At 42.2% G+C, this 27,214-nt stretch overlaps 2 protein-coding genes across 3 annotated transcripts in view; one reads left to right on the top strand and one right to left on the bottom strand.

Moving 5' to 3' along the window:
* Positions 1 to 306: 306 nt before the first annotated feature.
* dnajc17 (DnaJ (Hsp40) homolog, subfamily C, member 17) overlaps positions 307 to 27,214 on the bottom strand; it is a 105,787-nt gene continuing 78,879 nt past the window's right edge. For both annotated transcript variants that reach the window (XM_055640950.1, XM_055640952.1), the window contains exon 11: positions 307 to 482. In XM_055640950.1, coding sequence (XP_055496925.1) covers positions 375 to 482 — 108 coding nt within the window. In that variant the 3' untranslated portion in view covers positions 307 to 374. The remainder of the gene's footprint in view (positions 483 to 27,214) is intronic.
* Positions 8,543 to 26,181, top strand: LOC129700454 (cdc42 effector protein 2-like). Its single transcript, XM_055640953.1, has 2 exons — positions 8,543 to 8,735; positions 24,148 to 26,181. The coding sequence occupies exon 2, from the start codon at positions 24,247 to 24,249 to the stop codon at positions 24,847 to 24,849; it is 603 nt and encodes a 200-aa protein (XP_055496928.1). The 5' UTR covers positions 8,543 to 8,735; positions 24,148 to 24,246; the 3' UTR covers positions 24,850 to 26,181.

The raw sequence follows: 27,214 nt of genomic DNA, 5'->3' as shown, positions 1-27,214 counted from the left end.
ATTCTTCTTATCACCTCCGGTAACATTAAATGTAGTCTTAATTTTTCACAAATTGCTTTTTGAATGTTCTTTTGGCATCTAGTTTAACTCTTAAAATGTCTTGTTTAAATGACTATCTGAAAGCAGATAGGTAGCAACCAGGGAAGCTGGATAGGAGCAATTTTCTGCAGAGGCATTTTCACTTCAGTGAGGCTTGCTACTGAGCTCAACAATCATGTATGTGAGAAATCAGCAGCTGACATCGCTCCTTAAAGTGCCACCCAACTGCCCATAGAATTACTTCCAGGCACTGACACAGAGTCACGATAAAGATTCATGAAAAAAAAGTTTATTTCCGGTGAAACTAATGTGTAAAGCACAGTCCTGCAGCATGTTTAATCATCATCTTTCTGAAGCTCTTCGATGAGACGCTGCCTTTCTGCTGCCTGTCGCATCCGCATCATCACTAGACTTTCATAATCCCGTTCAGTCCGAGCAGTGTTCTGGGAGGCAGAAAATAATGGTCAGTACTGAGAATATACATTTGTGCACTTAGTTTACTGCATTCAGTGTTCACATTTTGGTAGTCTCTATCTTGGGGGAATCAAAAGCAGATTGGATGACTACTGAGTACTTTGATTCAGCTTGCAAGGATGACCTTAAGCTTCCAGTTGCTTCCAGTCTACTCTTATCTTTAGTATTTTCCTAATAAGGACAAATCATTCCAAAAAACGTCCAGCTACAAGCTGCACGAACAACATTTCATCGCTCTGCTTGCTCTTTTATAGCCCTCAGGACACCAGTATGCCCTTGAGGACCTTTGCTTCGGTCTTGAACAGTGGCCAAACAGTCAACCACCACCCTCCTTCACATAACTGAATTTGTTCTCACACTGGACAATTCCATCAACTACTAAACTACTCTCTACACCTTGCATTGTTGGATGTGTGTTCTTTGGAGAAAGTTCAAATCTAATGAATAGAAGTTTGGAATAAAAATACGCCATGTGCTTCCTCAGATCTGTGCACATGAGATGAATGTATTAACTTGTTTAATGCAATGCTCATTGCACTCTCAAGCTGGTCAAATGCCAAAGGGTCTTTATAAATATCAGATCCATACATATGGCAGTATAGTTTCTACAATACTTTATTCAAACCATCGACAACAATTTGCATATCTAGTATTTATTTTATTTACAGCCACAGAAGCATGTAATATTTTATCACCAGGTGTGCATGATGTTTGTTTGGCCTGGCAGGAAGATGAAGCAGGTGAAAGGAATCCATTTCCTCAATTTTGCTATGGCTAAGTTCTGGGCCACAGATTTAAGGGCTAAAATCACTTTATCTCTGCACATCAATTACTGACAATGTACTTATTAAACCAATAAGGCAATAACACTGTCAGAATCCATGAAACATGAAAAGAATATCAATGAACCAAGATTTTATGTCGGATCTGGAATATACAAATATGCAGTTGCCAAAGCTATGTTTTTTCACAGCGTGTGAGCTACAAAGAAAAACCATCCCTAATCACAAGGTTATATCATGAAAAAAATAAACTGCTTAAGGAAATCAGATGCTGCAACAGGTTAGGCAGCTTCGGATTGAGGCCCTTTGTCCATTTTCCTTCAAAGAATCTGCCTAATCTGCTCAGCATTTGAGTTCCTCCAGCAGTTTCATTTTACTCAGGATTCCAAATTCCAGGTTATTTCATGAGTCAGACTAACTGGAACTATGCTTTTTTTCCTATAGACATTTATTTAATCCTTTCATTTCTGGATTTGTGCATCCACAAAGTTTACAATTCCTGAGAAAAAAATCTATCTGATCCATAATCTTCAGCACTTAATTTAAGTGTACCGATACATTTTATTCAGTAGCACTGAACAAAGTCTTGAAGCAGCCACAACTTGAAACTTTAACCATCCCTTTTGCCTCCACAGATGCTTCTTGACTCACTAAGGTTCTCCGGCAACTTGTTTTATTTGTTCCAGATTCCAGCATTTACACTCGATCTAGAATGTACTGGGTAACCTTTGAATGAAGTTCCTTTAAAACATGCATGTACACGAGGGTGCAAAAAAAAAAACCGATTAGATGAATAAGGAAGAGAGGGAGAAGGTAAATAAGAGCGAGGAGAATACAAAAGGTGAAAGCAAGGAATAATGACATTTAGTGAATGGTGAAGGAGAAAAAGTACAATTATTTTCATAGTGAAATACACAAAATTCAGTTTCTTAAGATACTGCTGAAATTCCTTCTGTCTTTAAAGAAGCAGAGATGAAATAGCAACTATATGTTCTTTAAGTATTTCCTGCCAGACAAAACCATAAAGAGTCAAGAGTGTTGTCTGCAGAGAGCAATAACATGGACTTGGTGGCGTGCTGTATCTTTAAACTACGATATATCAGGATTCCTCTTAAATAGATGTGTTGTCTTGCTTCAATTACTCCAATGTTTCAAGTATGTCTGATTCCTGAGTTCACATTGTTAATATATAAATGCAGATGTGTGAGCACAGGACTGCACCTTATAGAAAAGTACTTCTTACTTGCTCGTTTGTGTAATCAACTGGTTTTTGTTTTCAATTTATTTTTATTCATGTGCCAATCCCCATGAAGCATGTCAAATTCTGATCAAAATAAAGAAGGTCAGTTGAGAATTGCAAAACCTCAAATTTCTGGCTTTCAGTGTCCATGTCAAGTATTCTCACCTCAGAATTCTCATCACACCACGTCAAGCATTCTTACTATTCCGCTTCCTTTCCCATTCCTTCCCATCTATCTATATCACTTTCTCTGGCTCAAACGTCTCTGCTCTTCACTCCGTACCTTACAGCCTTTTGTTTTCTTTTCATCTCTAGCCTTTGTCCACCTATTTGCCAGTCAAAACCCCTCACCTATCCACCTATCACTTGCCAGGCTTTGCTGCACCCCCACGTCTCTTCCACCATTCTCCCCCCAACTACCATCAGTCTGAAAAAGGATACCGACCTGAAATGTCACCTATCCATGTCCTCCAGAGATGCTACAAAACCCGCTGAGTTACTACAGCACTTTGAGTCTTACCTTTATATAAATCAGCTTCTGCTATCCCTGCGTCCTCACTCACATTATGACTCGACGTAGAGCAAATATTCATTGAATAATTGCAGATTAAACTCTTTCATGGTCATACCTCACCATTCATATTGCTAAACCAAGCACAGGTCCTCCCCAGGTTATGGCACGGTTCCTTTCCCGAAGAAGTGCCTCGACCCGAAACGTCACCTATTCCTTTTCTCCAGAGATGCCGTCTGATCCGCTGAGTTATTCCAGTTTTTTGTGTCTATCTTCTTTTCCCAAGAACCGTTTGTAATCCAAACAGCTCACAAGTTGGAAATGCAGCCGAAAACTGAGTTCCCACACTGCGGAAGATGTTTGCAGCCTACAGCAGCTGGTAAATCCAACCCACCATTATCCAAAATACTGATTCATATGTCGGGACTGTATGTAGGTCAGGTGTTTGTAAGATGAGGAGGACCTGTAAATGTTTTCTTTCTTGGTTTTGTCTCATCAAGAGCCGAGTAGAAAGTGTTCCAAATACAGTCAAACTACCACAAAATGGGTGAGGAGATTCATTCTCATCAGTCCAAGTGGATTAAAAACCTCATTTTGGAATCGGAAGACTTTAAAAGTCTGAGTTTTGGCTTTACGAATTGGGTGTTACCTTGGAGAGTGGATCACCGGCTCTTTGAAGAACTTATTTGTTCTGGGTATGGCAGCAACATGTCTCCTGGAGCAAACCAATGGAGTATTCTCATCTCCTTTCCCTCTTCACCGCGAATAAACCCAAACATTTGTAACAGGGCCAGCCAGGCCATTTTCACATGACCTTACACCTCCCAACCCCGTACATCTATAAGCCCTGATTCATTCTGTAGTGAGCTGGCTTTAACATGGAGGGAAGCATGACCAGGTAAGATATCAAGATGTCCCCACTCTATGGGGAAGGGGAGGGTGGGGGTGGAGACTGCTCATAGTGGGGGTGTCAGGTAGAGACCGACTCAGATGTATTCATTAATGCACTATAAAATATTTAATAGTCATGTTAATTTTTTTGATGATTTATTGAGGCGGAGGCTTCAATTTTCTGCTTGATCGCATCAATAAAAGTTAACCAATTTCTGCAATCATCCAGCAACGATTATTATAGCATTTCTGACTTGAGTTAGGGGATGAATTAAAAACAGACAGTGCTGGAGATACTCAACAGGTCCAGCAGCATCTGCACAGAGAGAAAAAAAAACTTAATTGCTTCAGGTCAACATCCCTTCATCCTAATTTGGAAACAAATTCTGATGAAGTTTCATAAACCCTAATGTAATGAAAGATGAGCCAAATATAAAAAGCAAAATATTCAAGTCACAGGTTCAACAAGTTCTGAGATACTGATTGTGTATTTCATTTCAGCAGGGAGGTGGGGCTATATTTTGCCTTATGTCAGACTCTTTAATTGTTCAAATATTTTCCTGATGACAACACTTTTCACCCTTAACCATTACTTCTTGGAATAATCTTAATTGGCGACACCTTGTGATGACAATACATATCCCTTGCTAGTGTCAGATAAGAAAGACAAAATTAATGCTGTCTTCAAAGATCAGGTGAGGTTTGCAAAGAGAACAGCAATTTTACAGAAAGACCAAGGAATTATGACTGTGCATTGCACACCAATGTAGCCGACAGCGAACCCAGGCAGAGCTGTACCTCACAGCAACCCATGTTCCAGTGTTGTCTGTGTGGCGTTCACACACACTCCCTTAAACTGCATGGAGTTTCCTGGGATACGCAAGGTTTCATACATCCCAAAGCGAAGCTGGAGGATAGGTTAATTGGTTATTGTAAATTTCCAACCCTATAGTATGAGGTTGACGGGATGGGGAATCAGGTGGAATCCATGGGAGCGTGAGAGGAAATAAGTTGTAGGAATATAAGTGCGGGAATGGGATTGATCGGATTGCCCACGAGCCGGTTTAGCATCTGTGTCAAATGGCTTCTTTTTGTAAGAAAATATGAAAGTAGGAAATTTAAAGAAAAGGTGTCAATCTTTGCCATCAATATCTTAATTATGCACTCAGCCTCCCTAAGTAATTGAAACCCCTTAATAATTTTGTATACTTCAATGGTTTCAGTGGCATTGTGATCAAGTAGTTGAACTATCAACCGGACCTTTGCACCTTGCTCCAGAGACACGTTCACCAAGTTAACTGGGGAATTGAAAATCATGTCCTTTAAGCTGAAATAAAAAAAAAATCTCTGGTGGTTTCAGGATTACCATACTGTAAAGACCCATCTGATTCTGAGGAGATCTGATGAATTTACCCAGTAGGGTGTGTACATGACTGCACACCCAACATGCAATTGAATCTCAAGCACTTCCTCAGGTCAGTGACAAATAAGGAGGAACAATAAATACTGCTGTTCACATCTTGTGAAAGCATTAAGCAAAGCAAAAATACATTCACTGATAGAGTTATATAACAACATTTAAGATAGCAGTCTCCCGGAAGGTTTGAAATCCAGGCATTTTCATCAGTGGAAGCACGTAGCCTCATGGGAATCAGATGGTGCCATCAAAGGATTTCAAATTTATCCCTCAAGAAATCCGCTCATCATCTATACAATCATCATCCCATAAATGTAATGACATAATGTCATAAAGCATCAACTTTCACAGGATGTCTTGAAATCCCCTAAAATGAATTGTCCCGATTGGTGCCTAGAAGCAGCATAATGAACACCGAGCAGTGTTACCATTTCCCCAATCAAATGGATATCAACAGTAAAATTGGAGGTAAATAAAACTGCCAATGCTGGAAATCTGAACTATAAAGACCTTTCAAGGTGAAATGTTAACTCTTTTTCTTGCCACAGATTCTGTCCGAGTGCTTTGAGCATTTTATAATTTTATTTTAATGGACATCCAGGTTGAATAAGGATCTCTAGGAAATGGATCGATACTGAATCAGCCGAATGGACTCACTTAGAACAGCACAACTCTCTAGGCTAAATGACCCATTACAAGAATAAATCAGAACTATGCTAAGGAGCATCCTTCACTGCAAATGGTTTCTTAGGGAAAAAAAAATCTCCATTCATACACGATCCTTACAGGCCTTGGGGATAATATTGTTTTTAGTGAAACCTGCAGATTGAGGCAAGATTAACAAATGAGCAACATTATTTGCCTGTCAGTTTCAGAATATCACTGATGTTCATTGCCCTGAATATAATCGGATGTAAATGCCCTTAATGACCAGCTTAATGATTTCACCAGATTAATTTCTTCATAGTCATAATAACTTCACCATGCTCATAAAGCACATTCATATTGCTGCTGTGGAAATGATAACTCACTAAATATTGAGAGCCTTAAGGGCCTGTCCCACTTGGCCGTCATTTGTGCGCCATTTTCGCTCGACCTCGTCGTTGCGTTGAGACGCACGGGTAGCGTGTGGGCGGCGCGGGACGGTCGCATGGAGAAGCGCGCAGGGGTATGGAGTTGCGCACGGCGCTCCAGGATTTTGTAGTGCACAAAATCTTTGCACGCCTAAGGCGTGACGTATTGCGGTCGCACGCTGACGTCCTGACCTCGTACGTGCAGCACTGTAGTATACGAATCAACTATCATGAATATCTTGATTGTACATGCTTTTGATGGTGGAATGTAGGTGCATTTTGCGATGGAATTTGAAATCAGAAAGTCCCCAGAGAATGTCATGTCTATTGAGTCATTTGCCTGTATACATGTTGCGGTAGACAGATCTGCGACATTTGATGATGATTCATTAAAAATTGCAAATATTCAGACACTTGACACTCTTTTATAGAGTTTAAAACATTTTGTTCAACGGGCAGCTGCACCGATAATTGAGTTTGCGGCGCAAGGTTCAATGTTAATGCAAGATCAGGGCGTCAAAGAACAATATTCGGTATTTTGCTTATACGCTGAGTCGGCTCTGATTATTTTACCTGTTCATTTATTTTTTGTTCCAGCTTCACTCACAACATGTCAAGTTCTCGTCATTACGAACCCCCATCCCACACACCCAATGGAATGCGCAAAAGTCACTTAATTAATAGGTGTTTAGACATTTCCTCAGTGCGGGGTACCATCCGCAATACAGCAATTGGAACCAATACCATTTGTACTGAGCACGGAGCAAACATTTATATTCCGTGGGGGGGGAGGGGAGGATGGAAACATAACCCGAATCGACCAATTTTCTGAATTATACCATAATTTGAAAGAAAATGCTGTATTATGCAGTAAACAACTTTCCACTGGGTATTCAAATGACGTCACGCATCAGTCACTACCGGCCTGTCGCGTAAATGACGGCCAAGTGGGATAGGCTCTTTAGAAAAGATAAAAGCAAGCAAGGATCAGTCAACACTGATCACAGCAGCAAGCTTTATAAGTGACAATGCTGGACACACCCAACTTGAAGTGAGTATCTGCACTGGCTGTGAAAGCTGCAGTGCCACAACGTTGGGATCTGCATGGTTCACCTGGGGATTGGATCCACACAGCAGTGGAGTTCACCGCTAGAGTTTCTATCTACACTTAGGCAGACCTACTTGGCGGTTATATTTAGACTGCTATGGAACTGCTGTCGTTTCTACTTGTAACAATACAAACAGTTTCCAGTATTTGTATTTGCACTGGTACCAGCAGTTCCAATGTTAGCATTCATAACATGGTCTGCATTGAAATTCAAGTGGGACTGCTTTTGGCGGGGTACAATAAACATATATCATGCACACATACATACATTTTTGATGTTTTATATCGAGGGGCCCCGGACGAAATGTCCCCGCTGATCTCCACTGCACCCAACATGTTGCAACAGCCCCCAATTTATACTTTTAGAGGCATAGTACCGGGTTTCAATCAACACTTCTCTGAGTACTATAGGGTTTGTATTGACACAGCATTTTGCTAGGATGGTTTCCCAGATTGCTTTACTGCATAAAAGCAAAAAAATAAACAAAAAGCTCAAAATAGTTCATCAAAAAAGAATACAATTTTTTTTTAATTAGCAGGCCCTATTTCAGGAGGATGCATCTTCCTTACTGAGTTGCATGCTGACCAATTTAATCTGGTGAATGATTCAACACGGCTTCACTCATCTCTGGAGTTGAACAGGCAGTCATCAAAATAAAGAGCGACAAGCAACTGGTCCAGTGGTAAAATTTGTCATTTGTTGATGCAGGTTGAAAAAAAAACCCAGCATATTTGGACTGACGGTATCCAGACATATGCTCTTTACCTTAAGAGATGCCCCCCCCCCCCCCCTTTTCTCAACCATAATGTAGGTTTGTGGTGACGTGTTCTCAGAGTATGTCTGGACTTTGCCAACATCATTGTCTGAGCAATTCTAATCTGTTTTGGGTGGGTCAGACATGATATTCACGTCTTTGAGCAACTTCCTGATTTAGATATGCATCAGAGTGTAAAACCTGTTCTCATCATGTGTTGCTCCAGGCAGGGAGCAGTGATTGCCACAGATTTTCTGTGTAATGCCTAAGATTAACTCCTCCTTAAATGCAAAACTACAAGCCAGAATCTCGGATCAGAAGCTACATACAGAGAGAAGTGCAGGTAACAAGTGGCAGATGAACAGCGCTTGGTTCACCAAAGCTGTACAATGTGGGAGTCCTAACAACACAGGAGCCTTGAGCAACAAACAGCAGTAAAGATCAGGTTTGTGATTTTGGAGATCTCAATGTATTTTCATTTGGTTTGGCAGTGTTTGACAGATCGTTCAGTGAATATGAAATCCATTATAATATAGCGTGATATGCTTCCAAGATGACAAACTTGCCCATCAACATTCAGGTCTTTGTTTGTAGAGAATGGATCCAAATAGTTTCTCTTACACCTGTTGCTCCCAACTGCACAAAAGCAGCTGGGGACAAAAAGCTGCCAAAAGCCCACAGATGCAACAAGGATTAAGAAGGGATGGATAGGTGAATTGGTCACAAAATAAGAACCATGAAAGCAGCAAACAGTGTAATTCTGCTCTTTGAAACCTGTGTTTGGTATAAAATTAAGGTTCAAGTGGATGTAAAAGTGGATGCAACTTTAGTTGAACTTGGAGCAACACACGCTGTTTATTGTCTTATCTGTTTTATGTTAGCTGCACTCTCAGCCCTACAGGCCCGATCTTAAATTTAATGATTCGTGAAATACAAGAAAAAATTATAAAACATGTAACTGCTTGTACAGAAGGTAAATAGTACAGATGTTGCATGATGTTAAAATAGCAAATTAATTGCCTTTTTAGACAGTAGAATACATTTAATTTTCGGTAACACCCCAATGCATGTCATCTCTGAAACTAAGCAAGAAAGAGCAGCGAGGTTAAAACCAACTTCTACCCACACATACATGGGCCATGTCAACGTGTAAGTGAATAAAGCTGCAGTGGAACCACATATACATGGGGAAAAGGACAAGGTAATTTTTTTATGCTGAAATTCAAGAAATTCCGTGGCCCAGCAATGCTGCGAACAGAAAGCTATGGCGGCAACCTTTCAGTTACAAGGCTGTCCTGAGACATTCACTATTAACCCTGACCGAATTATTACAACTCACTACCTGATTCACCAAAGAAACGTACACGAGATGTGATTGTCTGAGTGCAATTTTCAGGTCAGAAAAATCTGTATACCTGAGACAAGCATCTAATCCAGTCCTCATTTTTAAGTCAAACTAGACGAGGTGCGGACCCATTGAGCCCGTCCCCCAAGGCAATATTCCACCACTGATCCCAACTGCACAGGCGTGGCTGAGGGGCTGCCATTGTGATGCCAGAGATCTCCGTTGTGACTCGAGTCACGACAACCCTCCCCCAACTGCACCTTGCCATCCCTCTTCTTACCCCTATCCTCCTCCATTCCCCCTCATCCCCAGCACTCCCTCCCACACTTCTTCATCGTCCCTTCTTTCCCCTGTCCTCCTCCCTCTCCTTTCCCCTACCCTGCCCCTCCCCCTCCATAACTCCTCTCCCCTCCCCACCCCCTCCTCTCCCGCTAGCTCCCTGCTCCCCCACTCCTCACCTCCCCCTATCCCATTCTCACTCTCCTCAATTCCCATCGTCTCCCTCTACTCCCCACTCCCTACTTCCCCCTCGTCCTCTATCTCACTGCTCCCCCACTCCCTCACAATGAAAATCGCAATTTTTAAAAATGGATCTTCTCCCCATCCCACCCCCCCCCCCCCACAATGAAAATAGCGATTAAAAAAAAAGAAACCTCCCCATAATCCAGTTGCCCCACAATGAAATTTGCGATTTTTCTTTAAAACTAGACCAAGTGCAGACCCGTTGGGTCTGTTCCCCCAACGTGCAGTTATGGGCGGGGGGGGGGGGGGGGGGGAGGCGGCATGCAGCGTCACACACTAACTATCCCCCTCCCCCCCCCCACCCCCCCGCACTCACGCTAATTACCCCCCTTGATATTATATTAATACTATTAATTTGCTCATTTTACCCCATAACCACCCTACCTACTGACGCATAGCCCCCAACTTGCAGTCACATCTAGAGAGGGGGGGAGGGGGGGGGCGGGCGGGGGGGGTAGTAGAGAGTGAGGGCAGAGAGAGAAGGGGCAGAGACAGAGCCACAGAGAGAGGGGCAAGAGGGATAGGGGGGTGGAGAGGAGGGTAAGTGGGAGGGTGGGTGAGGGGGGAAAGGTGCGGGGAGGAGAGGGAGAGGGTGAGAGTGAGGGGGAGGAGAGAGAGGGGGGGAGGGTGGAGGGAAGAGCATAGGGGGTGTGGAGGGGAGGGGGTTTTAGGGGAAGGAGAAAGGGGGGGGGGAGGGGATGGAGGGGAGGAGGGGAGGGGAAGGAGAGAGAGAGAGAGAGAGAGGGGGTGTGCTGAGAGGGGGTGGTGAGATGAGGGGAGGGGGAGAGGTGGGGAGCAGGGAGGGGGAGGGAGGGTGGAGGGAAGGGGTTAGGGGTGTGTGGAAGGGAGTGGGGGGGGATTAGGAAAGGGATGGTGGGGGAGGGGATGGATGGGAGGAAAAAGAGAGGAGAGAGAGAGAGAGGGGGGGAGGAGGAGGGGGGGGGAGAAGGGGGAGAGAGGGGGGGAGGAGAGGAGAGGGGAGAGAGGAGAGGGGGGGGGGAGGAGAGGGGGGGGAGGGGAGGGGGGGAGGGGGAGGGGGGGAGGGGGGGGGGGAGGGGGGGGGGGGGAGGGGGGGGGGAGGGGGGGGGGGGGGAGGGGGAGGGGGAGGGGGGGGGGAGGGGGGAGGGGAGAGAGGAGAGGGAGAGAGTTCCTTTTTAATTCAACCCAAACAACCATTTGCAGGCAGTGCTTTTTTACTTCAAACTAACTATATTTTCATTTTCAAACCAAATTAAGGGTACTCACAGTGCTGTAGACATTTGTTCAGTGTCATTCAGAGCTCAGAGTGACAGAGACTAATTGACAGAGCTCCAGCTTGCAGAGACTAATTGAGGCACACCACTTCCTGGTTTTTATAGTCCCTCCCCCTGCCTCCAGCGGGGGCAGCAGAGGGAATGGGGAATTTTGTAAAAACATTAATATCTCTGTCATATTTCATCGACGGGAAAAATCCTCGGCACACATACGGCGGAGGGGGGCTCTGAGCAAGGTGACCAAAAATGACGGTCGCAGGTGGCAGCGTTCTCTCAGAAATCGCAGCAAAGATCGCCAAAACCGATCAAGAACAGAGTTTTAGTAATATAGATAACCTAAACATAATGTTAGCTGTTAATGAAAGCAGAAGAATTTGATTAAAATTGAGTTTTTTTGAAAATCGCATTTTTTAATGTAAATGAGATTCTGGATTCCTTTGTGACATCATTTTGACGTCGAACGCGGCTGACGGGCAGGGCAAGTGGAAAATTGGTTTGAAAAGTGATCTTGGTAAAGTTTAAAATGTCAATAACTTGTAAAATCCGAATGAAACTTGTTTCCTTTACATCCCAGGACAATGGTGAGTAAAGCGGGCCAAAAATTGGAGCGCTACCGTGTACCGTTTTGGCGGGTTTTGAAATATCACGCACACGCATGCATACATACATACAAACAAACAGTGTTTTAGTAATATACTAGACGAAGTGGGACCCGTTGGGCCCAGACCCCCAACATGGAAGGGCTGGTCCCCAAACGTGGCATCAGCGCTCATGCAGGCGCTCCCCGGAGTCACTCCCTCCCACCCTCCATAACCTCTCTCCCCTCCCTATCCCCCTGACCCGTTGGGCCCTGTTTCCCAAACGCAATATTCCACCACTCACCCGTTTCCCCATCGCAACCCGTTTCCACCACTCACATTTTCGGTTTTCGGAATCTTCACGGCAGCGTGAGTAAATGAGATCCCATTGCGATTGGACGACTGTGAGATGCCATTGTGGCATCATCACTGGAAACTGCCAGAATTGTCCCCCACTCACAGGCAGTTATTATTTTCAAAGTTGTTTTTTTTTTAAAACTTGAAATATCAATAACTTGTGAAATATAACATCAAATGTGAAGAAACCCGATACGAACGACCACGGGGAAAAAGCTGAGTAAGATTATGCAAAAAATGTTGCGCTGTTGTGTACTGTTTTGGCGTAGCTCCATAGATCACAGACAAACAAGACGAGACAAAGACCAGACCAGACTAAATCTAAATTTAGATAGATATTCTGTCTTTATTTTAATAATGTTAATAACTTGGAAAGTTATTGGACGCACACAACCTGGGTCAGGCTGAAAGACTGAAGAGGAAGGGTATTGTACATTACATAAATAGAGTGAATCGTATACTAAAATACTTGCAACATTTCATAAACCCAGTCAGTATGTGCCAATGTTGATTAAACTGGGTGCTGGAGGAAGTTAGTTGGTGCCTTTCATCAGTAGACTTTGGTTAATTCCACCCCAGACTGTTGTAGCAAAAGTCTCATCGAGTACATGTGAGAACACTATGACAGCGGAGTTTCACCAGAGAGTTAGGTGATTCATGTGGAAAATGGAAAGCAATTTCCCACAACATCTTTCCATGATAACCGGAACCTTTCCGTGGTTGCAATTGTGGTCAAGATACGCCACTGATACACAATGGAGGTTTGTTCTTCATTTAGCTAACTTGTGCCTGACCTTAAATTGCTCAACAGGACTGTACTTAATTCTATAACATGGGTATAATTCACTGTACGGTGTAAAGTTTATTCCACATGAAATAAATTATCTCAAAAGTTGCAGCTGCTAACACTTCAAAATGAGAGTGCTGACTGAGCAACACTTTGTACATAAACAGCCGAGAGCTTTCAAGATAACAATATAGAGAACACATTACTCTGTATCTGGCACATGCTGTAACTACCCTTGGATTGCGTCTTAGGACAGTGTTAAGATGCTTTCACTCTGGCTTGGCGATATTAGATCCAAAATTGATCACCAAGTTGCACCATTTTAATGATTATTAAAGATTACTCCCAGGCATCCTAATCTAAAACTTGAGGAACCTTTGGTCAGATGGAAAAATACCACACGTTATGCTTTCCCTCTAGTGATAAGAATTGTACCCAACAATCTGCATGGGAGTCCATTGGTGAAAGGTCACTAATTTATTCAATCCAGCATCCAACTCTGTAAAAACATTTGGACAAGTATATGGATACATGTTTAGAGGGATATGGGCTAAACAGAAGCAGGTGAGACTAGTGTAGATGGGGCATGTTGGTCGGCATGGGCAAATTGGGCAAAGGGCCTGTTTCCATGCTATATGACTCAACTCCCTCACTGTCTGAAAATAGGTGAAAGTCAATGTAAAAATATAAATAAATGTACATTTACACTTAAGAGTCACAGAGATGCATCGAGCTGCACAGTATTGAAACAAGCCATTAGGCCGACCTCATCCATGCTGACCAAGTTGGCATATTGGCTAGTACCATTTGGCTGCATTTCACCCATATCCTTCTGCATACTGTATATCTGTCCAAATGGCTTTTAAAAGTCATAATTGTATCCACTTTTATAGTTCCCTCTGGCAACTTATTCCTGATATGACTACCTCTGAACCTTTGTACTCAATACCCTTCCCAATGAAGGCAAGCATGCCAAATTATTTCTTCACCACAATGTCCACCTGAACCCCCCACTTTTAATGCACCATGCACCTGTACTTCCAGAACCTGTTCTGCTACATCTTCCAGGGCTCTACCATTTGTTGCGCAAGTCCTGCCTGGTTTCACATACCAAAATGCAACATCTCACACTCGTCTGAGTTAAATTCCATTTGCCATTCCGTCACACACCTGCCCATTTGATCTCAGTCTTGTAAGCTTAGATTTTCTTCCTCACTGTACACTATACCACCTATTTTGGCGTCTTGAGCAAATTTACTAACAATGGTAACTACTGTCATCCGAATTGTTAATGTGCATAACAGAGGACCCAGCACAGAACCCTGCAGCATTCAGGGTCACAGGCTTCCAAACAAAAGAACAATCCTCCACAGCTACCCTTTAACTCCTTCCTCCAAGGCAATTTTGAATCCAATTGGCTAGTTCACATTGGACTCCACACATTCGAACCTTCCAGACTAGCCTACCATGCTGGACTTGGTCAAAGGCCTTGCTGATGTCCATAAAGCCAATGTCCATTGCCCTGCCACCATCCACCCTCTTGGTGTCCTTCGTGCAAAAAGCTATCAGATTTGAGAAACACAATTTCCCATGCACAAAACCATGCTGAGTATCTCCAAATAGAATATACCTGTCCAAATGCTGGTAGATTCTGTCCCTACGAATCTCCTCCAGCAACTTTCTACCTCTGAAGTCAGGCTCACTGGCCTATAGTCTCCTGGCTTGTTCCTTGTGTCCTTCTTAAATAACAGTACATCATTAGTCACTTTCCAGTCATCTGTGGCTAAAGTTGATGCAAACTTCTAAGTAAGGATCGCCATAATTTCCACCTTAGCTTCCCACAAGTTCCGAGGATGTACTTCATCAGGCCCATGGAATTGATCCGCCTTAATCTACTTTAACTCTGCCAATTCCTTCTCATTAGTAATTTATATTTGATCTAAGACATCATAACTCCTGTGACCCTGTTCCCTAGCTTCCACGATCTTCTCCTTAGTAAAAATAAAGAAATACTAATTTAATATCTCTCCAAACTCTTGTGGTTCGCAAAGATGGCTATGCTGATCTTTAAGGGGATCTTTCTTCAATCGTCCTTTTATCCTTAAGATTCTGTATACTCAGGATTTTCCTTTGCTTTGCCCACTCTTTTTCCTGTCTTTCTTACTTCCTCTGTCCTGATACGTCCAGTCTAAAATGGCAATTTTCAATCAAGATATCATCATCATGAAGTATATCAGACACAAAAATAATTGCACAGTAGCACAGCTGGTAGAGCCACTGCCTCACAGCTCCAGTGACCTGGGTTCAATCCTGACCTCCTATGTTGTCTGTCTAGAGAACTATGCTCTCCTATGTTGTCTGTCTGAAGAAGGGTCTCGACTCAAAACGTCACCTATTCCTTCGCTCCATAGATGCTGCCTTACCCACTGACTTTCTCCAGCATCCAACCTGTAATGCCCCTTCAGATCAGCTCCATTATTGTATTTGTGGAACCAATTCTGCATTTAAGCTGCATGGGAAATGTTAAAAAGGGGCCTTGTATTTTCATTCATGGAGTTGTAATTATCTGTTCTGATCTTTCTCCAGTAAGTGGGGACTTCTACAGCACATTTTCCAACACAACAATCAAATAGCATTGGAGTTTAATATGTATTTTATTCATTAACAAGACGGCAGCTTATAAAGCACTTTTTCAGCAGATGATATGAAATAGATTGGTGTGGGAAGGGAAGTGGTGGTCACCTCAGAAAGGGAGTGAAAAAACAAAGCAAGTGGTGATCATTCCTCCTCATATATTGGTCTTAAAGTGCCTGGCACTGAGCTTGGTTAGGGAGCAAAAGGAGAACCTGCAGGGTAAAAGGAGGAAAGACTGGGTAAAAAGATCCCATCAAATACTCATTTATGGGAATGCTCACCAACTTGGGTCTCTCGTCTGACATTTGTTCTGGAAGGGTATGCTGAGAGAGTTTGGATTTTGTGCGGCAGCACTCCTCTGACCTCATGACTGCTCGGGATAGATGACAATTCCCAACAAACTGCTGAACAGCAAGCAACATGAGCCATACAGTGCCAGTGCTGCAGCGCTTTAGTTTGAGGTGTCAGCACCAGCTTCAGGGAATGCCTGCCTGCCTCTGCTACTTTGCAAGCCAGTTGGGTGACTGAAGTGTACTCTCTGGATTTACGTGCATTTTGCACTGCGGTTAGTGTGGCTATTTTCTTTTCGCATTGTTGGAATGTTCTGTGTAGTTGAACAAAAAACTATTGGCACAGATTGCTCTGTGGTATTTGGATGCTGGTATCTTTTGAATTGCAATTGACTTGTGTGAGTTGACATATTTCAGTGCTGGTTTCTGGGGTGGGGATGGGAGGTGGCAATATGTTTTTTTATCTGAAACACAGTAATGTAGTATTGATGTGGTAGATATTGTGCTGATTGAGAGGCACGTAGAAGGAGGCTTGATCGATCCATTTTTATCCCTCTTTTAAATGTTGCCATTTCTTCGGAACGACTAGAGAGGCTTCCAGTGACATAGCAATTGAATGCCAGGGTCTGACACCAAATAATAATCAAAATATTAGGCTAAACAATATCAAAATTGACAGCCTATCTCATCATAGTAAACCATTTTACCCGTCTAATTCTGTGAAACTTCTGGGAACTTTGGTAAATATTAGTAACACAGGCTTAACACCATGTCATTCTACCCCAGGTCAATGTATACTGTACTAGTTTGTAATGTTTACCTTGTCGATGCAGTGTATCCTAAGGACCAAAGGTATTCTCACACTGGAGTGCTGGTATAATCTACTCAAAATCTGTTACAATATACAGGAGCCTTAAACCATAGTGTTTCTTGGTGACTTTGCAGTTTGCTCCCCCCCCCAGTCATACAGTTCATTTTTCTCCTCCATTCACTCATTCCATGAACCCATTCTGGACCACCCATTTTCCTTTCCCTCCCGCCCCATTCCATCTCTCCACCATCCTGTCCTCTGGTTCAATATTTCATTCTCCACCTTCCTGTCTTATAAGATTCCACCATTTGCTAATTTTTGGCTTCGCCAATCCTCATTTCCAGCCTTGGTTACCATCTCTGTCCTTCTCAACCCCACTTACCTTGCCCATCCTATCGCTAGTTCTTGACCCACCCCTTTCCCTCATCACTTTCTGCCAGCTATCGCCCCTCTACCTTATCAGTCTAAAGAAGGGTCCCGGCTCGAAACATTGTCTGTACATTTGCCTCCACAGCTGCTGCCTGACTTGCTGAGTTCCTCCAATAGTTTGTTATTTTAAACAAGCGTATTTACTTGATTCCACTCCAACAGCAAGGAAATTACTCCACATTGTGCCTACAACATATGCATACTTATGAGATGCTTCCGATGTTAATTCACATATACCTAAATATATAATTCTGCTTTCCCTCTCTGTAATAAAACAAAATATATAAACAATTTGTAATTATCTTCAGAATTGCAGATTCAGTCAGTCTATGAATGGTTTCCTCAGTTCAACCTCTTCGTCTCTGACAATGTTTTCATGCTTGGAACCAAGAAACTTGCAACTTCTTGGCTGAACTCACAATTATTCTGCAATTCTAAGATGAATGACTGCATTGACACCAGGACTAGTTGCACATTATTTAAACAATTTAACCATTCAATGATTTATTGTGAACGTCGGAGCACTTGTTTCTTTAAACGCATTATAATATCCATCAACTGCCCCACTACAGAGTATAGAGGATTGAATATGTTGCTGCCTTTGGGTTGCATAAAATTATTAAATAAATAATGTTATCAGACTCTTGAATAGACCTCTCATAAGCTAATGTTGTATTCCTCATCTTCCAATTTACCTCATTGCGGCTCTTGCACTTTTTAACTCTGCACTTTCTTTATAATTGTAAAGCCATATTCTGTACTCTGTTTCCTTTCTCTTTTTGCACCACCAGTTGCACTCATATATGGTTTCATTTTACTCGCACATGGTATGATTTAATTGGATAGCATGTAAAACAAAGCTTTCACTGTACAGTAAACTCATTATTACGGACCTCTTTATAATCGATTTCGGTTATAGCGAACTACCTCTAAGAACATGCTGTTAATTACACTGTGGAGGCCATTAAAATTGACAGGGCATTGAAATTAACAAGCTATCGCTCACATCGCATTCAACTTCTTTAAACAATATAATAAACAGCCTTCAGTATTTTTAGCTTGCAGTAACAAAAACACATTTTTAGCAGTTAAAAAGAACTCTGTACACTCAGCAGGGTAGTGTCATTGGAAGGAGAAATATAGTTAACGTTTAAGATCGATGTCTTTTCACACTGAATTCCGGGCGGGCAGCTGGTTGTGGAATCTTACTTAGAGTGGGACAGGGTTATCTCACCCCACCCCACCACACCAACGACTCAGACCTCCCGTTTTGCTTTCAATCTCCGAACGTGGGAATCAGCAGCAGGGGCAGAGCTTATTGGCTGGCATTCCCCGGCTGCACTGGACAAGGTGGTGCCAGGCGGTTTTCTTTGGCTGCTGCGCTCCGTGTAGTGAGAGGTCCCACTGGGCTCTCAGTGACAGGGCTCCAGGATTCTGATCTGGCGCCTGGGCAGTAATGTTATTGGGAGAAAAACTCTTACTTGGTTATAGTGGACAATCGACAATAATAGACACCATTCACACCTCCCACTCCGGTCCGTTATAACGAGGGTTTTCTGTATCTTAAAACATATTACAATAATAAATCAATACTAAAAGTGAATGCGGTATAATGTGGGACACTAATTTTGCCAGCATTCTATTTGTGCCACAGGTCCAGTTCAAGTTTTTAACATTTCATTTTTCTTTCTATAATTATGTCTTCATGCAATCCATTCCAAGCAGGCAATGAGCACAAGGAAACAATCGTTGCCCTTATGTCAAAAGTCAACAGAGATTAATTTGAATAGTTCAGTCAGCGCAAATTCAGAAGTCAGGCTCTGCCCTGGGAATCCATTTCAAAAGAGTTGTAGAATCTACTATTTATTTATGTTATTCCAGTTGAAATCAGACATCAGAAATCAAAATTGCTTTATTATTTCAGGATAAATCACCATGGGCTGCTATCCCTATTGGTTGGTGTGTCAATGAAATCCAATTATCAAATACATTATGAAATTCCCCCAGTCATTTTGTCAGACTAACCTAAATTTGGAATACGATGCCTTTCAGAAAAAAACTGATAAAATACTTTTAAAAGGCAAGGCAATTCCACCTTATGCATATCAGGCTCTACTTCATTAATGTAGTGCCTCATTGTCTGTCAGCAATTTGTGTACTACTTTGACCTGTGTACTGGAGTGTTCAGGCACGTTTAACAAATAATTTTACAATAACATGGTCATGGGTTGTTTCTGCTTATTCAGGAGTTGCTTGGCAACACTGACCCATTTGCAGGCAGGAGCAATAAAAGGCTGATTCCTGAATTAACACCGGATGTCCTGTGCGGCCAAACACTGAGAAAGAGAAATGACTTCCTGTGTTCCCAGCAAACTGTGGACAGTGAGCCACTGCATTTAGAAGTTAAGAATTTGCCTAGCTCAATCCAATTCAAGGCTGAGGACTCGTAGTTTTCTTGATACACAACCTAACCCAACACACAGTCAAGCCCGATGAGCCCTGGTTGGGTGGCCCGCTTCTACTGTTACGTTTGTCACAGGATGGAATTCCCTGCACCTTTAGTTGCCATTTTCATGGTCGGCACATTCCTGCATGCCTGATATTCTCAGTAAATAATGGATCACTAAGGAATATTGATGAATAGAGGAACTTCGGGGTTTGAGTCCATAGGTTCCTGTTGGTGGCAAGTTGGGTAATATGGTATGCTTGTCTTCATAGGTTGGTGCATGGGATATGAAAGTAGGGAGTTACATTACAACTTTGCAAGACACTGGTTAAACCACAGGGTGTACTGAGTGTAGTTCTGGTCACCACACCATAGGAAGTGTATCCTTGCAATGGAGAGAGTGCACCAGGGATTCACCAGGAAGTTGCCTGGATTGGAGGAGTTTGGTTAAGAGAAGAGATGGATAGGTTGACTTGTTTTCTCTGGAGAGAAAGAGACTGACAATGTATATGAAATTATAAAAAGGCATAGATAGGCTATAGAGTCAGAATATTTCTCCAATGGTTGGCGTATCAAAAAAAAGAACATAGAATGAAGGTAAGAGGAAGGAATTTTGAGGAGATTAAAAGATAAATATATTTTCCTCCACACAGAGTGGATGATATATAGAACTCACTGACAGGGGTGGCATTGGAGTCAGATACAATCAATGTGTTCAATGCATTTAAGAAACATTCAGGCAGATAAAGGATATGGACCTCATGTAAGCAAACAAGGTTAGTGCAGATAGGCAAAAAGGTCGGTATGGATGATGAGCTCATTTCTGTGCTGTGCAACCCTATGACTCTGATTCTATGATTCAGTTGGAAAAGTGATGACCTGAAGTTCTTTCTCCCCATCTCCATTTCACCTGATCGACAAGACCCAAGCAAAACGTACTTACTGAGGGTGCAATTTAGGGATTCAATGTTGGGGCCCATTCTCTGAGACTTATCGTAGCCCCGAAACTTTCAGAATCCAAGTTTAAACTATTCTTTTCCCCTAATTTCTCCCAATTTTTTTTCCAATCTTTCTTGTGCTGCTGCTGATTTCAGGTGAGTCATGGCAGTTAATTGCAATGCATGTAAAGACAGACCATGGGATACTGCTGGAGTTCTGGTAAGTTAACTCACAACAACAGTTGAAGGACACAGAAGCTTCAAACAAGGGTGTCATTACATCCTGTGACTATGTGTCTTACATACACTACATAAATACACCACAAAGGAAAACAGGAATGGGAGGATAGTCATAGAGAGATAGTCATAGTGGTAACAGACTGTTTGGCCCATTAAGTCGGTGCCAACAACCATGCACCCAATTTATACTTTAACCCTACCCTCACCATTTTATTCTCCTCACATGCCCATCAACTCCCCTCAGACTCTTCTACACGTCTAGACATGAGAAGCAATATATAGCAGCCAATTAACCTCCCAATCTGCATATTTTAGAGATATTGGAGAAAACCAGAGCACCTGGGGAAAACCCACAGTCAAGTAGGATGTGCAGATTCCACCTGGACAACATCAGCGGTCAGGATTGAACTCGGGTTACAGGAGCTGTGGCCCTACTAGTTGTGCCACTGAGTATGATTATGTGCTTACTCTAAGAGGTGCAGTAGGAGGTTCATGTGTAGCATAAACACCAGCATTTTAGGCAAGAAAGCCTGCAGCTATGTGCTATACACTGTATGTAGTCATTGTTTAGTCTGAAGTTATAAGATGCACAGGTTGACACAGTTCTGAAGAGTTGTCAGTAAGTACAGGTCATGAGTAATGGATCAGAAATTCCTCCTCACTCTAGACACCTTGGTGTATTTTCTTCTACCAACTGTTCTTCTACAATGCTTCACTGCTCTGACAACATCAGCCGTCTGCATTGATTTAATTTTCATACTCCAATATTCTCATCAACTCCCTCCACTCAGCTAAGCACTAGGTACAATTTACAGCATTCAATTAAGCTATTTACCCTTCTTCGGGATATGCAAGGAAACCAGAGCACCCAGAGGAAACACATGCAGTCGTAGGGCGAACATGCAAATCCCACACAGATAACAGCTGAAGTCAGTACTGAACCAGGCTCTCCAGGGCCGAGAGACTGTGACTTTACCAGCTGTGCCACAAAGTATGCCAAGTAATAATTACAGATGGCATTGTCTACAGTACAACCTTATTAATACCATACATGTGTGGGCATGGTCACTTATTTCAATAAGTACTCACTCTTTATTTGCACCCCATCTATAATTCACACTGCCTTGGCGTGGCCACCAGCATAATTCAGGACCAATCTCACCCAGTAACTCCCTCTTCTCTCTTCTACCATCAGGCACGAGGTACAGAAGTTTGAAAACGCATACTTCCAGATTCAGGGAGTTTCTTCCTAGCTGTTATCAGGCAAATAAACCATCCTCTCGTCAGCTAGAGTGCGGCCTTGACCTCCCAGCTACTTCATTGGAGGCATCTTGAATTGGAGTTTATCTTGCACTAAATGTTGTACCCTTTATCTGTACACTGTGGACGGTTTGTTTGATCGTAATCATGTAAAGTCTTTTTGACTGGATAGCATGCAACAAAAGCTTTTCACTATACCTAGATACAAGTGATAAAACTAAACTAAACTAAATTAAACTGTCTGTGAAGTGCTACGTTTTTACAAACACTGTTCATTTTGTGCAATCATTTACCATCTCAGCTGTCACAGACCTTTTCAATCAATACTACCCAGTCAATCATTTATACAAAGTATAAATTATTCCTTCGATTCTTAGATCATTGCAAGTTTCGCACAAAGTTTAACTCAAATACTTCAGTTTAAGTCATTTTAATTTAACTTTAATGAACAATTTAAAAATATGAATAAATAGCTGATTTTGATTTTGATGGGGAAAGTGAGACGAAAGAGAGTGCTCTGGAAGATCTGACAGATACAAAGTGCCAGATTTCTTCCAGCGCCCTATCATTCAATGGTTCGATAAGGCAAAACTGATAATGTTCAGTGTATTGACATTCAAATGTCAGCTATCATAGGGACGAGATACCTCGTGCAAACATGATGAAAACAGTACACATTATGAAGAACAAACTACCAGGGAATGATTGCACCATAATAAATAATTAGAAAACAGCAACATGTATGGGGAAATCAAAATGTATTATCTTTCAAGGTGCAAAATAACAGATGAATCTCTTTGTCAGATCCCAGAGTATAAATCTGGTGCCTCAGGCAGCTTCATAATCTGTGTAAACTGTGGGAGCTGGGATTGTTATCCTAAAAGCAAAGAGATTACATTTGATTGAGATGTTCTACATCAAGAAAGGATTTAATAGATAACAGCGTGACACTACTTGCATCAGCAAAAGGGAGATCAATCATTGTAAAAGGATTTTTATTTTACCTGTAAAAGCAACAATCTGGAATTGGGTGCTTGGAAAGATGGCAGAGATTCAAAAAATGCTAATTTGCAAAATATGTGGTAGGAAAGAGTGGGTAGGCAAAGGCAGCCACAGGGCTTCCAATTCTATATCAAGGAGGTGGAGGAACTCAGTTGGTCAGGCAGCATCCATGGAGGGAACGGGCCAATGACGTTCTGGGTCAGCAGTTCTTTGGACTAATAGATTAATGGGGAGAAATCAGAAAAAAGAGATGGCGGTGTAGGGCATGGCCTGGCAAGTAATAGATGTATGCAGGTATATGAGGAGGTTGTTCACAGATGGATGGAGGGAGTGACAACAGCTAGATGTGGCAAAGAGACTCCAGTTAGCATGTAGCTTTATTCTGATAGTGGAGGAGACACGGACAGAAAGGTCGGGATGGGAATGGGAAGAGGAGTGAAGATGGTTTGCAACCCAGAGCTCCAGCAGTCCTTGGCGGACAGAGCATCTGATTCTACCCCTGAATGAGCACTTTGCTCAGCTGACTTCTCCAGTTTAAGGGCCTGCTGAGACCACCTGTCCAGGCCCACACATTAGGAGAAGTTGTTTGGAACAGAAAATAGGATACAAGCCGGCAGATTGTACATTGTTCAGCACAGTCTCTGGGAAGGGAAGGCTGAAGTCCTCCACGTCAGATTCACCCGATCTTGAGACACAAGAAACTGCAAATGCTGTCATCTGGAGCAAAAAAAAAAAAAAAAACTACTGGAGGAACTCAGCAGATCTGGCAGCATCTGTGTTAAAAGGGATGCTCGATGAGACCCTGCATCAGGACCATCCCTTTGCTTTACAGTTGCTGCCTGACTCACTGCAGATGTCCTCGAGTAGGTTGTTTTTTGCCCCCCACTTTATCTTGAATTCGGTTTTACTCACTAATTAGCTTCATCAAAACCAAGTCACTTATTGTAACATTTTTATTTCCATAGGAACAGGCTACCAGAAGACAACCTTTCCAGGCCATTTGTCATCATTTTCAAGTGCAATCGCAATAATTAAGTCTTGGAAAGCTACAGGTCAATTACAAAATGTCCATCAAAGCTCCCATCTATCTTAAGATTGGGATGAATAAAAAAGACAAGAAGCACAAACTGCGGGAAGTTCTATCAGCTGACATGATCAGCCCACCTCTCGGTGACTTTCACCACAAATCGCACATTGGGAATAGGGGAGAGAGTGACATGTTTGGGGATATCTCCTTCCTGGGGAGCCAAGGTGACCTGTCAACCTTGAGTACACTGAGAGATCTAAAAGGCACAGCACCTCCCAAACCCCCGCGACTCCATCTGAGCGAGTCTGACGACACAATTGCTGCATCTTTTAATCCTATGCAGACAATCTCCATGTTTCCAGATAAACAACCACCAACTCTTCATTCATCCTCCTTCCAACACTACATGCTGGAGGTCTCCGAGGATGCCTTACCACATGACAAGCAGACAGTCGATGAAGACCCGCAACAAACTGAAGGCGTAGGTGGCCAGCAGTGCTCAGCCGAGAGAACCATGGACCAATCTCAGTCAAACTTATCTGAATCTATTTTCTCATTTAAGCTGGATTTGGGACCTTCGATACTGGAAGATATCCTCAAAATAATGGATAATCACAAATCTGCAACTTCACAGCAGTAAAACTTTATTAATTGCTTGGTGTTATGGTATTGAATTAAACGACTTTGGATAATGCGCACAATATCATCAAGTTGCCTTAGCAACCAACATGTACTCTAATGACTAAGGAGAACAAAGCATTCAATAATGAATAAACAGTGCAGGAATTTTTAATTAAATCTACAGATACGATTGACTTCTGAGGATGGAACGCTACACAAGATTGATCTGCATTGAGATTTACAAAAGCTGGAGTTTTTTGAGAACATTTTGATTAAATATTTGTTGCTATGTTGTTTTCTATTCCCAGCTGTAAGGTACTCGGGTCACATTGCTGAACCTCTGGGGATAATCACGAGGAAGTTCAAGACTTTAGAGATAGAAAGGGGATAGTGTTGTCCTTCAAATTTCCTCACCTTCCACCCTAGCAGCATGGCAACATAGAAACAATAGCAAAACATTTAAATTACATTATTCTCTTAATCTGCTACATGTTGTCTAGTCAATGCAATGGTTTAAATCCACAGTTTCACTCAAAGACTAAAAATTGTTAGAAAAGCAGGCATGCCAAATTGGGGCAGTGTGCATATCACTTCAAGAAGTTAAATGCAAGCGTGGAATAAGGACAAGTGCAGAGAAAACTTTAATTTCTATGATGTAAATTAATTGCTTGCTGAAATAACTTGATGTCAACATACCTGATTACACTGAATTTCTCCATTCCCAAATTATAGATTACAGCTAGGTGCTGTGTGCATAATCTTTTCTCCAAGCCCACATTTATAGCAAAAAAAAAATATTCATACACCCTTTCCAACTTGGTTTCATTGAATGAGAGCAATCTCAATTACACTGTGAGGGTGAGGTGCTTCTGTTTATTGTGCTCTTCTTGGACTAGTAGATGCAGTTACAGATTAAACTATCCTACAATTAATGGCATAAGGTGCTTTAGTTCAAACTAGAGGTGGCACCCAATACTAGGTGCTAGTATTGCTGCATGATGGCTCCAGAAACCCAGATTCAATCCTGACCATGGATGTTGGCTGTGTGGAGTTTCTTCCTGTGTTTTTATGGGGTTCTGACATGTGCTAATAGGTTAATTGCCTACTGTAATTTACCTATTAACATAGGTAGTGGCAAAAGAAGAGTTGATGGGCTGATGAGAGAGAATGCGTTGCAGTGCCACAGGGACATGCTTGGTGGGAGAGAGGGGCAAATGAGACTGCTGGAAGCTGGCAGAAACCCATGTCATAATAAGTAAATGTTAACTTACCCTGCTGTGAAATTTTACTACAGAAATATTCCAAAGATTCAAAACCTGCAGTTGAAAATAAAACTCGTCTATGCCATGTTCTACATGCCTGGTTATAGTTTTAAAAACTGTATTTCAAATGACTGTACACAAAAATGCTGGAGAAACTCAGCTGGTGCAGCAGCGTCGATGGAGCGAAGGAAATAGGTGACGTTTTGGGCCAAAACCCTTCTTCAAATGACTGTTTTGCGCCTGGGGACACTGGCCCCTTCTACAGCTCAAAGAGGACATCTAGTGGCGGAAGAGCTGTCAGTGCAGCAAGTAACTCGATCCTGCATCACGTTTCTCATTCCAACCGTGTCCCACAACCTCGTGCCTTTTCCAGCATTATTCATGATTGCGTTTTAGAAGTTAATTTGAAAATTTGAATCTACATTAAATATTTATTTAATGCTATGTAAAAATGACGATTAAATAAACCTTAAAACCCAAATCTTTTAAAGTGCAAAGTTGAAGGTGCACAATGAAAGCCAATTACTTTTCCACAGAGACAGAATCAGTGACACAAGGGATGATTTGGTGGTGACCAGGATACCACGTATATTTCCTGAACTGAGTGCTTGATTAAATGTTAGATCCAAAGCTCCTCTAACATTGCAATAGTCTCCCAGTCCTGTTTCATTGCCAAAATCTTGAGGCTAGAGTCAACAACCTTCAAACTAGCCAACCTTGAATCTGCTATCCTCTTATCCTGAAGCTTACATTCTCCCCCTGTACTATATATATACACACACGTACACATAGGTTTACTATACAATATGCCCATGCATGTGAAGTAATAGCATTACTGGAGATCTCATGTAAATGAGGAATCCTACAGTTCTAATTACAAACATTTTCTACTCCTCCTCCTTAAAGCATTGAGGATCTGATACCAAAGTATTCTTCAGACATTTCTATGCATGTTGTTTCTTGCCGTGATTCCTCTTTTTTTATCGTACAGAAGCAAATGAGGCTGATTGTATTGATTTCCAATGTTACCCCAGTAGACATCAACCAACTCAGAAAGAAAGGGAATTACCTTTCTGATCCACTGCTCAAAAAGTATGAAACATTCTTCGTGAGAGCTCTCAG

Source organism: Leucoraja erinacea, chromosome 9 (assembly GCF_028641065.1).
Source record: "Leucoraja erinacea ecotype New England chromosome 9, Leri_hhj_1, whole genome shotgun sequence".
Taxonomy (NCBI): Eukaryota; Metazoa; Chordata; class Chondrichthyes; order Rajiformes; family Rajidae; genus Leucoraja; species Leucoraja erinaceus.
Note: the sequence above shows the minus strand (reverse complement) of the source record. Positions and strands in the feature narration are given on the sequence as shown.